At 38.7% G+C, this 16,251-nt stretch overlaps 1 protein-coding gene across 3 annotated transcripts in view; it reads right to left on the reverse strand.

The window, feature by feature from the left end:
- Positions 1-16,251, reverse strand: part of THSD4 (thrombospondin type 1 domain containing 4) — a 701,089-nt gene that overhangs the window by 555,980 nt on the left and 128,858 nt on the right. For all 3 annotated transcript variants that reach the window (XR_006742686.1, XM_045587370.1, XM_036457096.2), the window contains one exon: positions 14,493-14,940. Coding sequence is in view for 2 of the 3 variants with exons in the window: in XM_045587370.1 (XP_045443326.1) it covers positions 14,493-14,940 (448 nt within the window). In the remaining variant the exon portion in view is untranslated. The remainder of the gene's footprint in view (positions 1-14,492; positions 14,941-16,251) is intronic.

Genomic DNA, 16,251 nt, shown 5'->3' on the forward strand with positions numbered 1-16,251 from the left:
GTAGGTGAAGCTGGGCAGGAAGAAGGGAGGAAAGCAGGCGGGGCAGTGACCGCAGCGGGAAGCCCTATTGCAGGAAGATTCCTGCAAAGGGCCACTAGTATTTACATAAATAAAAGCCTAAGCGACTATTATGACCAACCACTATGATGCAGACTGACCACCAGGGGTCAGAAGCTCAATGCAGGAGCTGCCCCCTGATGGTCAGTGCACTCCCACAGCCAACCTCCCGTGGCTGGCCAACCTCCTGTGATCCCTCCCCACAGCTGACTCCAATTGGCCCTGATCGCTGGCCAGACCAAGAGACCCCACATGTGCACAAATTAGTGCACTGAGCCTCTAATATACATACATACATATATATATGCAAATGTTATCCCAATAAATTAAATAAAAATTTAAAAAAAAAAACAAAAAGATTTAGGTCAAGGCTTTGGATTTTAAAAAAACTAAGGTCTTCTTAGTTTTCAAATACTTCTTTTCCCCATTCAAGTCCATAATGTTCTCCTAGACCAGCAATTTTTAACTGGTGTGCTGTAGCAGGCACACTGGTGTGCCACAATAATTTTTAAAACATGCAATTCCTGATTCTTTAGTCAGGGGCACTGACCTCTTTTTCCTTAGATTGTCCAATTAAAAAAAAAAAAATGACAACAGCCAACACACCAATAGCTGTCTGGTATAAATTATTCTAGAATATACCTATTTTTTCTTGTCAGATCAGCAAAAAATCTATTTTTTGGTGTGCCCCAGAATTTTAGTAATTAGTTTACGTGCACCATGAGATGAAAAAAATTCACTGTCCTAGAGAAAGGTATTTCCCTCTTATTCAATGCATACATCACAGACCCAATGGATGCTAATGTCACTAAGCCCACCTATTCACCCAGGAAAACCCTGGACACAGGGCCATAAACATCTCGGCCTATCCTAGAAGTGCTTGCTTATTTCTCCCTTGTTAGAATATTTACATCTCTATGCCTGTAAAAAGTTCTAAAAGAGAACATCTTTTTTTCTAACTAACAAGGAAGAATATGGCAAGATGCAAACTTTTAAAAACATTCAAAACTCCTACTTTTCCAAGAAACATTTCCTAGTGGCTACTTTAGGAATCACATGAGTAAGATTGATTTCCTTCTTTCTGCTATCTGCTAGGGCAGGATGTGAAATTCCATATGTGGATTAAGGATACAGAGAAGAATCCCTCATAACTGTCTCCTGCAAGGATTTCACAGGTCAAGGTGAGAAAAACACATCAACCAAAATACTGATGGGTAAAAGAAGGTTTACAGTTGTTTGTATAGAAAAAGATACACAGGTTATGATTATTATAAGAGCTTTACTAACTCAAAAGAATGTCATTCATAACTATAAACCTATCTTTGCACAACCCTAAGTAATTCAATGAAAAAAATGTAATGAATTATTTGAGCCCTAAATTTCTAATCTTGCAAAAGGAGTTAACTGATCCTTCCCAATGTTGATAAATTAAGGAAATAAAAATTGTCAATATACTATATATAATTAAAAATATAAGTGAAAATTGAAATATGGCTAGTAGAGATCAGCAAAGTGGGAAGACAGGGGTGAGTGAGGAGTTGATGGAGTGAGGAGTTGACAGAGAAAATTTGAAGTTGACATATCAAGAAGCAGAGGTATTAGTGTGTTATTTAGAGTTATGGGAAGAATGACCATAAAAAACTAGGCATTAAACATGGCTAACTATAATTATATCTTGGAAAAGGGACTAAGATATACATCTCTACCACAGTTATTTGATTTTTAATTTTAGAGCAAGAGCGAACGAGAGCAAGAGCAAGAGAGAGATCAAGAAAGAGAGAGAAAGTGAGAGAGAGAGAGAGAGAGAGAGAGAGAAAGAGATCGAGAGAGACAGAAACATTAATCAGTTGTCTCCTGCTCGTGCCCCAAACAGGGACCCACAATTTAAATATGTGCCTTGTCCAGGATTTGAACTCACCACCTTTTAGTGTATGGGATGATGCTCCAGCCCAGTGAACCACATCAGCCAGGGCAACCATTGTTCCATTAATATGATTTTTCTTACTATTTGTACATTTTATAATCATGAAAAATGACAATTGTGAACAATTCATATATAGGTATGTGTGATTCATACATACATAGTTCATACATATGAAATATTTATATATTTAATAAATACACTTAATATTTATATATTCACATATAGTTCACATAGGTATATATGCAGGCCACTGATAAAATATGAAGAAATCAACTGGAAAACTTTCTGTGGAAAATTCCAAGCAGTGTAGAAGATATAAAGCGGAATGCTCTGAGAAGCACCAACACTGGCACAGATTTCCCAGGTTAGGAGGCTGGAGACAAGCTCAAGATAAGAGAAAGCTAGAGGTCCTTCCTGTCCATCCAATAACTGGACTACAGTAATTGGCAAGTTTTACAACTTACAGAATTGCATTAAATCATTGCCAGGCCCAGTTGCTATGTTTCTCCTTAAAACTGAAGTCAGAATGTTATCAACTGCTTTTCCATTCAATATCAGACTAAAAATGGGGCAGAATTAGAATCTGCCTGAACAGAGCATACTTAACTACACTGGAGATTTGTCCAGCATCTTCCCTTGATTTCACATACTGTGAGGCAGAAACACCACCACATGAATAAATCCCCCAGCGTCAGAATCCAATTCCTCTACTCTCCCCTCCCCAGAGAAATTTACTGGAGAGACACCCATACATTCCTGCTTTCTGCAATAACTATGGGCCAGTTATTGGATGGACAGGACCTCTAACTTTCTCTTATCATGAGCTTGTCTCCAACCTGCTTATTTCTTCTCATAATGTAAATTGCACTCAGCCTAAATTCCTTTGGCAACAAAGCACCTTAAAATTTATCCCTGCCTTGTACATACAGCCTCCTTTATCCAAGAGCTGGAGCATCAATCCCTCTCCAAGAGAAAGAGGTGCTCCAGAGAAGGCAGCGAGAGACACCACCTCCAGCAGTGTCCTGGTCTGCTCATGTATTTAGCAAATAATAATATTGTACAAAAATAATTTTACTTTAACTGTATCCATTCAGGAACTAGAATAACTGCAGTTTGGTTTTCTGATTCCCAAGTTTCACCCTTTTAAACACATTAGTTCTTTTGTTCCCAAGTTTTTGCCAAGAGTTTTCATGAAGAAGAAACAACTATTTACTCAAGTCCTTGAGTTTTTTGCTATTTTTTGCCACAGCTGAAAGTGTAGGGCTGTGTGTGTTAGCCCTTCCCTGCTGAAGACACACTTGCAGGTGAACATTGTTCACTGGGCAAACTTCTGAATCACTGAGAGGTTCCCCCCACACTCCCTCTTGTTTCTTAGCATCATGGGAGTATAAAGGGACTCTAGATCCCTGTCACTCCCTATTCCTAGAAAACTCTTCCCTCACCTGGACAGCCTGCACTTCTCTGTTAGATTAGTATGATTTTTCACAATATTGCCCTTTCACTTCTTCCCTCTTTCAATGGGAAGATTTTCATAATTTGGGGATTCCTGTCATCTCTTCATGTTGGACATAGGAAAGGATATGTCATTGGTTGCTAAGATGCTGGAGCACGGGAGTCGACATGGAGAGTGTGCAAGTAAGACTTAACACAGCAGGACTGAGCCTGCTCTCCTTAAGAAGGCCTGCTTGCAAGGCGTCTGGAAACTTGGAAGTCAGAAAGGTTTCCACCACTCCCTAAGTGATGAGTAACTCACTATTCCCAAACCATTGTTTATGCTAAACATGCTTTTCTTTTTGACTCTGGAATTTTGTATGTGGCAGGCAGAGTGCCTTCATGACCAGCCCCCAATAAGAACTTTAGGCAGAGAGTCTCTGACGAGCTTCTGTGATAAACAACCCTCCACACGTGTTGTCACAACTCAATGCTGGGGAATTTAGAGTGTCCTGTGCGACTCCACTCTTGGAAGCTGATGCCTGATTTCCTCTGCACTTGGCCCCATTTGCCATTCTCTCTGTAGATTTTCCTCTAAATCCTTTTGCTGTAATAAATCATAGCTGTGTGTATGACTATAGAACACATGCTGAGTCCTGTGAGTCCTCCTGGCAAATCATCAAACCTAGGTGTGGTTTTTGGGAACCCTATCACAGAGTTTTAAAGTGTTCCAATCAAGATGGTCATGTGCATTAATGCAGTACTCAAATCCTCTCACAAATACATCAAAATTACAGTTAAACTGACACTAGCACAGATTTCCCAGGTAAGGAGGTCCTGTGTGATTCCACTGGGAAAACAATCATCATTTAGAACCCCCTGAATTCTAGCAAAATGGAAGTCCTACAACTAGGGGTTCAAGGAAGAAGCCACATCAAGACTGGTAAGAGAAGCAGAGTCAGAAAGGGCTGGTACTACACTTACAAGTGGCATTTTAAAATCAAGAGGGATATCTTACCTATGGAGGTCCCCCCTGAGGAACAACGGATCCTAGCCACACACCAGGCCACCAGGCCCGGGGTTCATCTCTCCTGCTAAGTAGGCCCAGCACTAGCAGCATCAGGCCTTGGTTCACAGCTTAGCCTCTCCTGAGCACCTCCAAGTAGAGCACAAGAAGCAGCCATCTGCAGATCATTCTGTAGCTTATGCTGAGTGGCCCCAGCCAGGGCACAGGCAGTAGGTACCTTGTAACTCTTGGAATGCCCCAGATCCAGTGCACCTGGTGGATAGCTTCAGACCACATCAGATTTCAACCCTACCATTTCCACGTGTGGCACACTAAAAGGGTAGACTTGGTGAGTAACAAAGCCACACTGAAGCTAGTCCTTATCCATAGGATTGACTCCTGCACAGCAGCTACAGCTGGTTCTCATAGCCAAATGGCCTGGGTGGAGAGGGTGGGTGGGAAGATTCAAAAGCAATCAAGGCTCAACTACAATAAGACAATGCACACAGCCCACACAGGAGCACACCTGGAGTGCCAAGTTTGTGTGACTAGGGAAGCTGCATGACTGAGCCCTAAAGGACACCTACTATACAAGATCACTCTATCAAAACTATTTTCTTTTTTTCCTCACTTAATTTTACCTTTTTAATTATTACATTTTATTTGTAATCAGCATTTTTACTACAACTATTTCACTTTTTTTTATCTTATTTACTTGTTTTTTTTATTGTTTTTTTTAAACTGTCATATTATTTGCTCTTTATTTTATTTTGGGATTAGTGTTCTACAGTCTATTTTCACCTTTCCTTTCCTTTCTCTTTTATATATAGTTTTTAAACTGATATTTTTTATGGTCCTCACAACTATATATATATTAGAGGCCCATTGCATGAAGATTCATGCAAGAATAGGCCTTCCTTCCCCTGGCATCTGGCACCGGTTTCCTCCAGCACCTGGGACCCAGGCCTTCGCTCCAGCCGGAGTCTTCAAAGTTCACTGAAGCTCCCTCCACTCCCCCACCATCCCCCTCATAGCAGGCATCCTGACCCACCCAGCTGCTTCATGACTGCATATGCAAATCCACCCACCATCTTTGTTAGGTTAATTTGAATACTCACTCCTCATTGGCTTGTGGGCTTTGCAGATGTATGGTCAATTTGCATATTTCTCTTTTATTGGTGTACATATTAGAGGCCTGGTGCATCAATTCATGCATGGGTGGGGGTCTGGCCAGCCTGGCCAGGGGGAGAGGACATGGACGGTTGGCTGACCTTCCTGCTGGTCGAACTCCTGGTCAAGGGGACAATTTGTATATTATGTATTTAGAGATCATAATCTGGCCACTTAGTGTATGTGGACCTGATAGCTTGTAAGCATTTTTTTTTTCATTTAACCTGTATTTCTTTAAATTGTGCACTTCTTGCCAGACCTGTGCTGCCAATAGCAGGGCTGTCCAGCCCATGTATCAAACATGGTTTCTCTAGGTTTTGGAGTAACTCCACTACTGAGGAGATTGAATTGCAATGAATCTTCAAAAATTCTTGTGAATTCATTATATTTTGGAAATAGGTAAAACAATATCTTAAACCCAGGACAAAGATATAGTTGACATAATAATAAAATATTGGCAAAGGATCATTCAAATTTAATTGCCTTCTCTGCTGTAACATTTTGAAGTGTCCTCCCCAGTGCACCCTATCACCCCAAGCCACATCCTATTTACTTTTATTTAGTAAGCATTCCTTAGAGGTTCTATCACTGTTTATCTTCTTTATATAAGCCCATGGCTTCTTGTGACTTGGACCTTACTTTATGAACACTTTCATTTTAAAAAAATTATTTTAAAATAATTTCTATTTCTCAATTAGTTGATATACGATATTATATTAGTTTCAGATGTAAATCCCAGTGATTACACATTATATAACTTACTAAGTGATCATCCCAATAAATCTCATACATATCTGACACCATACATAGTTATTAGAATATTATTAACTGTATTCCTTACACTATATTTTTTTCTTACATCTTTTTATTGAGGTATAATATGTGTACATATCTTACCAACTGCCCCCTTCCCAATACATGCCCTCCCTCCCCAGAGTTTTGCATCCATTGGTTATGCTTATATGCATGCATACAAATCCTTCGGTTGATCTCTTATCTCCCCCATATCTCCCTACCCTCTCTACTGTAATTTGACAGTCTGTTTGTTGCTTTACTGTCTCTGTATCTATCTTTTTGTTCATTGATTTATAATGTTCTATATTATCCATAAATGAGTGAGATCATGTGGTGTTTTTCTTTCATTGACTGGCTTATTTCACTCAGCATAATGTTCTCCAATTCCATTCAGGTTGCTGCAAATAATAACATTTCCTTCTTTTATGGCAGCATAGTATTCCATTGTGTAGATGTACCATAGTTTTTTTTATCAAATCATCTGCTGACAAGCACCGAGGCTGTTTCCAAATCCTAGCTATTGTAAATTGTGCTGCTATGAACATAGGGGTGCATATATCCTTTCTGATTGGTGTTTCTAGTTTCTTAGGATATATTCCTAGAAGTGGGATTACTGGGTCAAATGGGAGTTCCGTTTTCAGTTTTTTGAGGAAACTCCATACTGTTCTCCCACAGTGGTTGCACCAGTCTGCATTTCCATAAGCAGTGCACGAGGGTTCCTTTTCCTCTGCATCCTCGCCAGCACTTGTCATTTATTGATTTGTTGATGATAGCCATTCTGACACATGTGAAATGGTACTGCATTGTCGTTTTGATTTGCATCTCTCGGATAATTAGTGATTTTCAACATGTTTTCATGTGCCTTTTGGCCTTCCTTCTGTCTTCTTTTGAAAAGATTCTATTTAGGTCCATTGCCTATTTTTTAATTGGATCATTTATCTTCCTTTTATTGAGTTATATAAGCTTTCTGTAGATGTTGGAGATTAAACCTTTATCAGTGATAACATTTGCAAATATGTTCTCCCATAGAGTGGGCTTTCTTGTTGTTTTGTTGATGGTTTCTTTTGCTGTGAAAAAGCTTTTGTATTTTGATGTAGTCCCATTTATTTATTTTTTCTTTAGCTTCCAGTGCCTTAGGGCCAGTATCAGTGAAGAAGTTCTTTGGCATATGTCTGAGATTTTGCTGCCTGTGGATTCCTCTAGTATTTTTATGGTTTCCTGTCTTACATTTAAGTACTGTATCCATTTTGAGTTTATTTTTGTGTATGGTGTAAGTTGCTGATCTAGTTTCATTCTTTTGCATGTATCTGTCTAATTTTCCCAACACCATTTATTGAAGAAACTGTCTTGAATACATTGTATGTTCATGCTTCCTTTGTCAAATATTAATTGAGCATAGTGATTTGGGTTGATATCCGGATTTTCTATTCTATTCCATTGATCTATATTTCTGTTATTGTGCCAGTACCAGGCTGTTTTGAGAACAGTGGCTTTGTAATACAGCTTGAAATGTGGTATTGAGATCCCTCCTACTTTATTCTTTTTTCTCAGGATTGCTGTGGCTATTCGAGGTGTTTTTTTGTTCCAGATGAATTCTTGGAGACTTCTTTCTAGGTCTGTGAAATATGTCATTGGTATTTTAATGGCGAGAGCATTGAAACTATAAATTGATTTGGGAAGTATTAACATTTTGATTATTTTGATTATACCAATCCATGAACATGGTATGTTCTTCCATCCATTTGCATCTTCCTCTATTTTTTCAGTGTCCTATAGTTTTCCTCATATAGGGCTTTTACCTCCTTAGTTAACTTTATTCCTAGGTATCTTAATTTTTTAGGTGAGGTGGTAAATGGGATTGCTTTTTTAGTCTCTGTTTCTGTAAGTTCACTATTGGTGTGTAGAAATGCCATAGGTTTCTTGGCATTAATTTTGTATCCTGCAACATTGCCAAATTCATTTAAGTCTATTAGTTTTTTGTTGGAGTCTTTTGGTTTTCTTATGTACAATATCATGTCATCTGCAAATAAGGACAATTTTATTTCTTCTTTTCCAAATGGATGCCTTTTATTTCTTCTTCCTGTCTAATTTCAATGGCTAGTACTTCCAGTACTATGTCAAACAGGAATGGTGAGAGTGAGCATCCCTGTCTTGTTCCTGTTTTTAGAGGGAATGGTTTTAGTTTTTGCCCATTGAGTATGATGTTTGCTGTGGGTTTATTATATATACCTTTTATTATGTTGAAGTATGATCCTTCTATTCCCACCTTGTTGAGAGTTTTTATCAGGAAAGTGTGTTGGATTTTATCAAATGCTTTTTCTGCATCAATTGAGATGACCATATGATTTTTATCTCTCAATTTGTTTATGTGATGTATCACGTTTATTGATTTGCGGATATTGTACCATCCTTGCATTCCCAGAATAAGCCCTACTTGGTCATGGTGTATGATCTTTCTGATGTATTGCTGGTGCTTATTTGCTAGAATTTTGTTGAGGGTTTTGGCATCTATGTTCATGAGGGATATTGTTTTGTTATTTTCTTTCATTGTGTTGTCTTTATCTACTTTGGTATTAGTGTGATGCTGGCTTCATAGAAGGAGCTTCGAAGTGTGCCTTCCTGTTGAATTTTTTGGAATAATCTGAGGAAGATAGGTTTTAGATCTTCCTTGAATGTTTGGTAAAACTCTCCTGTGAAGTCATCTGGCCCTGGGCTTCTGTTTGCTGGAAGCTTTTTGATGACTGCTTCAATTTCTTCCAAAGTCACTGGTCTATTGAAATTTTTAGATACTTCCTGATTGAGTTTTGGAAGTTTATATTTTTCTAGGAATATGTCCATTTCCTCCAGGTTGTCCAGTTTGTTGGAATAGATTTGTTCGTAGTATTTCATAACAATCCTTTGAATTTTGGCAGGGTCTGTTGTTATTTCGCCTCTTTCATTTCTGATTTTGTTTATTTGGGTCCTCTCTTTTTGTTTCTTGGTTAGCCTGACTAGAGGATCATCAATCTTGTTTATCCTTTCAAAAACCAGCTCTTGGTTTTGTTGATCTTTTGTATTGTTGATTTGGTCTCTATGTTGTTTATCTCTGCTCTGATTTGTATTATTTTCTGCTTACACTGGGCTTTTCTTGTTGCTCTTTTTCTAACTCTTTGAGTTGTAAAGTTAGATAATTTGTTACCATTTTTTCTTGTTTTTTGCAGTGGGCTTGTAGAGCTGTGAATCTCCCTCTCAAGACTGCTTTTGCTGTGTCCCATGTATTTTGGATTGCTGTATTTTCATTGTCATTTGTTGCCATGATGTCTTTTATTTCTTCCTTGATTTATCTGGTAACCCAGTCTTTGTTTAATAGCATGCTGTTTAGTATCCATGTGTTTGATTTCTTTGGATTATTTTTATTGTAGTTGATTTCCAGTTTTATGCCACTATGATCTAAGAATATGCTTAATATGATTTCTATCTTCTTGAATTTGAACAGACTTTGCCTATGTCCCAACTTGTGGTCTGTCTTTGAAAATGACCCATGTGCACTTGAAAAGAATGTATATTCTATGGCTTTGGGGTGAAATGTTCTGAAGATGCCGATTAATTACATCTGGTCTAGTGAGTCATTTAGGTTTGATATTTCTTTGCTGATTTTTTGTTTCGATGATTTGTCCAAAGGTGATAGAGGGTTATTAAAATCTCCTACTATGATTGCATAGCTATTAATCTATCCCTTAATGACCTCCAGCAGTTTTTTGTTTTTGTTTTTTTTAATATATTTGAGTACTCCTGTATTGGGTGCATATATGTTTACCAGGGTTATTTCTTCTTGTTGGATTGCTCCCTTCAGTATTATGAAGTGGCCTTCATTATCTCTTGTTATGTCCTGCACTTTGAGATCTAATTTGTCAGATATAAGTATTGCTGCCCCAGCTTTTTTTTAATTTCCATTTGCCTGGAAAACCTTTTTCCATCCCTTCACCCTCAGTCTGTGTGCGTCTTTTTTTCTGAAATTGGTTTCTTGCAGACAACAGATATATTGGTCTTGTTTTCTTATCCAATCTGTTACCCTATGTCTTTTGATTGGAGCATTTAATCCATTTACATTTAAAGTTATTATTGATAGGTATTTATTTGTTGCCATTTTTATTCTATACCCATGTGTTCCTTCTTTGCTTCCTATTTCTTTTTTATTTTTACAGCAGACCCTTTAGCATTTCTTGCATTGCTGGTGTGGTGGTGATAAATTCCCTTAGTTCTTTTTTGTCTGTGAAACTCCTGATTTCACCTTCAATTTTAATTGATAGCCTTGCTGGGTACAGTATTCTTGGATTCAGACCCTTTGCATGACTTTGTTTATGTCATCCCATCCCCTTCTGGCCTGATAAGTTTCTGTTGAGAAATCAGTTTCTAGTCATATGGGGGTTTCTTTATATGTAACTTTCTGTTTCTCTCTGGTTGCTTTTAAGATTCTTACTTTGTCGTTGGTGTTTGCCACTTTAATTATAATGTGCATTGGCGTTGGTCTTTTGGGATTCATTTTGCTTGGGATTCTGAGCTTCTTGGATTTGTGTGGGTTTTTTCTTCTCTATCTCAGGATAGTTTTCTGTCATTATTTCTTGAAACATGTTTTCCATGTCTTCCTCAATTTACTTTCCTTCTGGTACGTCTATTATATGAATATTGTTTTGTTTTGTATTGTTTCAAAGTTCCCTTAGGCTCTCCTCCTGCTTTTAATTTTTTTTCTAGAAGCTGCTCTAGTTGGACATTTTTTCCCATCTTGTCTTCTAGCTCACTGATGCAGTCCTCTGCTCTTCTAGTCTACTCTTGATGCTTTCTATTGAGTTCTTTTTTTTTAAAATATATTTTATTGATTTTGTACAGAGGAAGGGAGATAGATAGAGAGTTAGAAACATCGATGAGAGAGAGTCATAGATCAGTTGCCTCTTGCACTCCCCCTACTGGGCATATGCCCACAACCAAGATACATGCCCTTGACCAGAATCGAACCCGGGTCCCTTCAGTCCCCAAGCCGACGCTCTATCCATTGAGCTAAACCGGTTTTGGCTCTATTGAGTTCTTTACAGTAGCGTATCATTTTTCATTTCCTCTTGGTTCTTACTCATATTGTCAAATTTGCTTTCCATTCTTTTTAGCTATCTTATGATCATTTCTCTGAATTCTTGCTCTGATAGAGCAAGAATATTCTTGTCTCTAACTCGTTTACTTCCTTTTCTGGTGATGCCTGCTTTTCTTTCATATGTGGGCTGTTTCTTTTTCTCCTCATGGTCTCTCTTTTCAGGATGTCTGGTTATGAAGTTCTCTTTCTCTTGCATTGATTTAAAGGCACAAAATACAACACAACCAGGTACAACACACAAGGCACTGAATAGAAATGCATTTGCAATATTAATAACCTCCAATAAAGGTGACTATTATAGAAAGGAAAGTTAGGGGGTAGGAGAGATAGAAGAGTAAAAAGAAAGAAAAAAAAGAAGTGTCAAAATGAAATTGGAAAAAGGAACAAAAAGGGGAGAGAGAGAGAGAGATTAGAATGATACTAAGAGAAAAACGAGGAACTAACTATATATATGGGGAGGAAACTCCAATAAAACAGCCAATAATCACAGCAAATGCCAGCAACAAGTATCTGGAGATTAATACAATTTAAGGCACCAACTAATATCACGCAAGGAAAGGGAAAGCAGATATAAAAAAAAAATAACTAAAACACAGCTAACAAAAACATACAATCAAACAAAAAGAATAAGCAAAACAATCTAACAAAAAAAGCACAAAACTTTGATATAGTTAACATTCAACATACAATTACACAAGGATAGAGAGAAAAACTGTTTTTTTGTGTGTGTGTTTTTTTGCGGGGGCAGGCGAAAAGGGAGGTGTGTATGTACTTGGAGCAAGGGGTTGGAAATTAGATATACACAAGTAGGGTGAAATTTTAGCAGGGGGTAAACATAAAGAATAGGGAAAATCTAGAGCACGAAAGGGTTAAGATAAACAGCACACCAAAGGGGGAAAGATTAGGAAGAGAGTGATGGCATAAAGATAGAGTTCAGATAGAATAAATAGGTAATTACTTAAAGGATTATATATATAATAAAAGAGTAGTGTGCTAATTGACTGTACCTCTGTGATGCCCACAGCCAATCAGGAGTGGATATGCAAATTAATTCAACATAGATGACATGTTAATTTGCATGCACAGGCTCCAAGTAGCGTGAGCTCTGGTGGGATGCTTTCGTCGTTGCCATGGCAGTGACACAGGCATTCTGTACCACCCCAGCCGCTCCAGACCTCTGGACAACATGGGAAGGCAGAAAGGCAGCTCTGGCCAGAGCAGAAAGGTGGCTCTGGGCTGGAGTGGAAAGGCTGCTCTGGCCAGAGTAAAGGCAGTGCCAGCAGCCAGGGGAACAAAGGCCCATTTTTAATCCTCATTTGTGTATCAGGCCACTAATATATATACTGAGTGGCACTATATATATGTGTGTGTGTGTGTGTGTGTGTGTGTGTGTGTGTGTGTGTGTATTCAGAGATCATAATAATCTGGCCACTCAGTGTATATGCCAAATAGCCTCTCCCTTTGCCCTTATCTTTGATTTGCTAGTACTTGGTCTTCAAAATTAAGAAACAGACTAGTTAATGGTAGAATGTGTTTTCCATTGAAAATGAATTCATTTTATTTTAAAAGAATTGCAATGGATGAACAGGAACCATGTCTAATCAGAGGCACTAGTATTTTTTTTTATGGTCCTCACAACTTTGTTACAAGATGAGCAATGATGCTCAATTAAGACTTACTGGTTGACTGATTAGTAATGGCTTTAGAAAAATTACTGCTTTATAAAAATTAATAATTCCTGAAGTCTGTCAGTTGAAGAACAAGCTAAAAATCAATCCAGGCATTCAAAGAAATTATTAAAATCACAAATTAAGTCATTTCTATGGACTTCATGGAAGGAAATATATTTTTAATGAGGAAATTGAAGCTAATATATAATAGTTTTCCTGTTACCTAGTAACAGAGTATTAAAGCAGATTAAATTATTAATAAAAATATAGCAACTTGGAAATTTAACCTTTACACATTTTCCTTTCCTTTCTCTTTTATATATAGTTTTTAAACTGATATTTTTTAAACATACTTGGTCATATTATGTAGTTTCCATTTATAATTTGCTTTGCTATTCATTAGTTGTGGAATCTTCATCAAATGACTCACTAGCAGACTTTGTCAAAATCCGTATCTAAAGAGTGTGTGTGCCTGGAAGAGCAGGGAGCCCCCAAGGAAATTTACTGGGTGATACCTAGGCTAGTCAAATGCCTAAACTCCCACTTATTTGGTGCCACCACTGTCTTCCCTAAATTAGCCAAACTAATCCCTGAGAAAGAAATTGTTGACCCACAGATCCCTGAGGAAGAAACTGTTGACATAAAGCCATTAGAAATTTGGAAGTTATTTTATATGAAGCAATAGGTTGCCAATAAGTGATTCAAGAAGTTATTGTGGGGAGAATAACAGAGATAAATGAGATGGAAGGAAGGTTTAAAAACTAAAAACCATGGCCTAGCATGCAGGAGGTCATGGTTGTGAAAAAAGGAGGACTTAGTGTGGTACCACCACTTCCTCCTCCTTTAGTCTCTGTGCCTATCACAGGGATTCTAAAAGTGCTATGTTGGGACGAAGCATCTGGTAGTTCACAAACTCCATAGTCCATAAGAGCCACTATGAGGAGATCCCCAGGGAAGAATTTGCTATTTCCAGTGGAAAGTAAGTGGCGGTTACTAGTTATAATGATTATATTCTTTTTGGATCAGGATCTGCCACACATATCTTTCTAATAAAGAATCAACAGCTTAAGAAATAAGGGTGTTTTAGTTAATCCATGAAATAGATAATTACTTAAAGGATTTCTCTTCTTCCCAAAGCAATGTTTTCCCTTTTATTTCTTTTTTCCTCCTTTCCACACTCCTCTCCACCCCTCACAAATAAATTACAAAAACATGGCCTAGAAAACCATGTCTTGCTGCCTTCCACATCTTCACTGCCACCTAACGGGAAGGTAAGCACAGCAGCCATCCCAGGCTCAGAGGAGGTAGTGTACTCACGTCAGTGTTGCACAGCTTGTATTGGTGATAGGCCCCAATGCAGGAGATTGCTGCAGACCGGGCTGGCTGGGCAAAGCTCAGGGCTGCACTGTGGGCCCCCATGCCATGGCTGCTGCTTGTTTCTGGGCTGTGCAAGGAACTTGAGGCTAAAGGGAAGCTCTGGTCATGGGTCAAAGGCAGCTGGTAGATGGAAGCCTCTGAGGTCCGCAGTCCAGAATGAGGGCCACTGTCACTCTGGTACAGAGGTCCATGGTGTGGGGCCCCGCCACCTGGAGGGCTATAGCCATAGCTAAGGCCTGATGCCTCTTGGAATCTGGAATGCCGGGACGAGGACCTCTGCCTCCGAAGTCTCTGCGTTGAGTGTGTAGAGTCTGTCTGCAGTGGTAAAATGTATGGGGCCTTTCCATAGCCATACTTGCCAGGGCCGATCGGACCTCGGGTCCTGCTCCTACAGAGACACATAAGAAAGGAGATGAATAGTCATGAGAATTATCACGTTCATCCAGAAGCTCTGTTCCATGGTAGAGGGACTGGGTAGAAACAGGCTTAGGAGAGAGCCCATGGTGGGACAGGGAGGCAGAGGGCGCATTCCAGGAGGAGGGAATGTCAGGCTGGAACAGGCTCTGCAGAGGCTGGAAGACAGAATGAAGGTTGATAATGTAAGCAGTTGAAAATGAGTTTAGGACAGTGAGCTGTGGTCTGTACATGACTTATATCAGGGAGTTTGGGTATTTTTATAGGTTGTAAGGAGCCACTGAAGGTTTTTTGAGAAGTATAAAGATATAATTGTAATTTCAGCCATAGTAACTTTCTGTTCATTTTTTTCTGATAGTGGTTTGTGTTTTTTTTCTCACTCAACTATGCCTGATATTTCAGACCCTGTTTCCATTACTATTAGTGTCGAAATAGCATTTCTAGATAAGTAGTATTTAGCTAATCAGACAAATTCTGATGCAGTCCTAGGCCTGACTTGCACTGTGTCAGACTTAATCCCTTAAGAAACCAGAAGAGGTTGAGCAACTAGCTACTCATCATTCTCAAGGCAACCCATGCTGAACAATGGTTATCTTCACATTGTTATGGATTTATTGAGATCTGCTGCCTTATAAGACCTTATGGAAATCATATGAACAGTGGTATGCTGGAAAATGTTTGACAACTGGCATTCCAGGGCATAAAAGCTCTGATTTATAGCATTTTTTCATTTTCATAGTGTAAATACACCCAGTATGGCCAACTTCAAGCTGCCATTGTAAAGACACAATCAGCTCTAGTGAGGAGGGGAAAACCAGGTCCAGCACAACAATGCATGTAAAGTGACTATAAAGAAGTTGTTTGCATAATATAGGAATGTTAATGAAATACAAAAATGAATCAAGCATGGTTCCCAAGACTTCAACCTTACAACTAAAAGCAACTAGAACGTAATGCAGAGCAAGATAAAAAATTTTGGAGGCATTGCAAAAAATGGTGCACTTGGAACTCTGAGGCAAGAGGAAGTACTTTTTCCTGTTAAAATGTTGTTGTTGTTTTTATCTTAGAGAGAGGAAGAGAGAAACATCTATCAGTTTCCTTCCATATGTCAGAGACTGACCTGTAACTTGGGCATGTGCTCTGATCAGGAATTGAAATGCCGACCTTTTCACTCAACGAACTGAGCCACACCAGCCAGAGCAAAAGAAAGAACTTTTGACTGGAAGGATCTGAAAAGTTTTCAGCCACCAGTCTGAGACTTGGGAAGAACAGGTTCCAATATTCT

This window comes from Pipistrellus kuhlii, unplaced genomic scaffold (genome assembly GCF_014108245.1).
Source record: "Pipistrellus kuhlii isolate mPipKuh1 unplaced genomic scaffold, mPipKuh1.p scaffold_m20_p_1, whole genome shotgun sequence".
NCBI lineage: Eukaryota > Metazoa > Chordata > Mammalia > Chiroptera > Vespertilionidae > Pipistrellus > Pipistrellus kuhlii.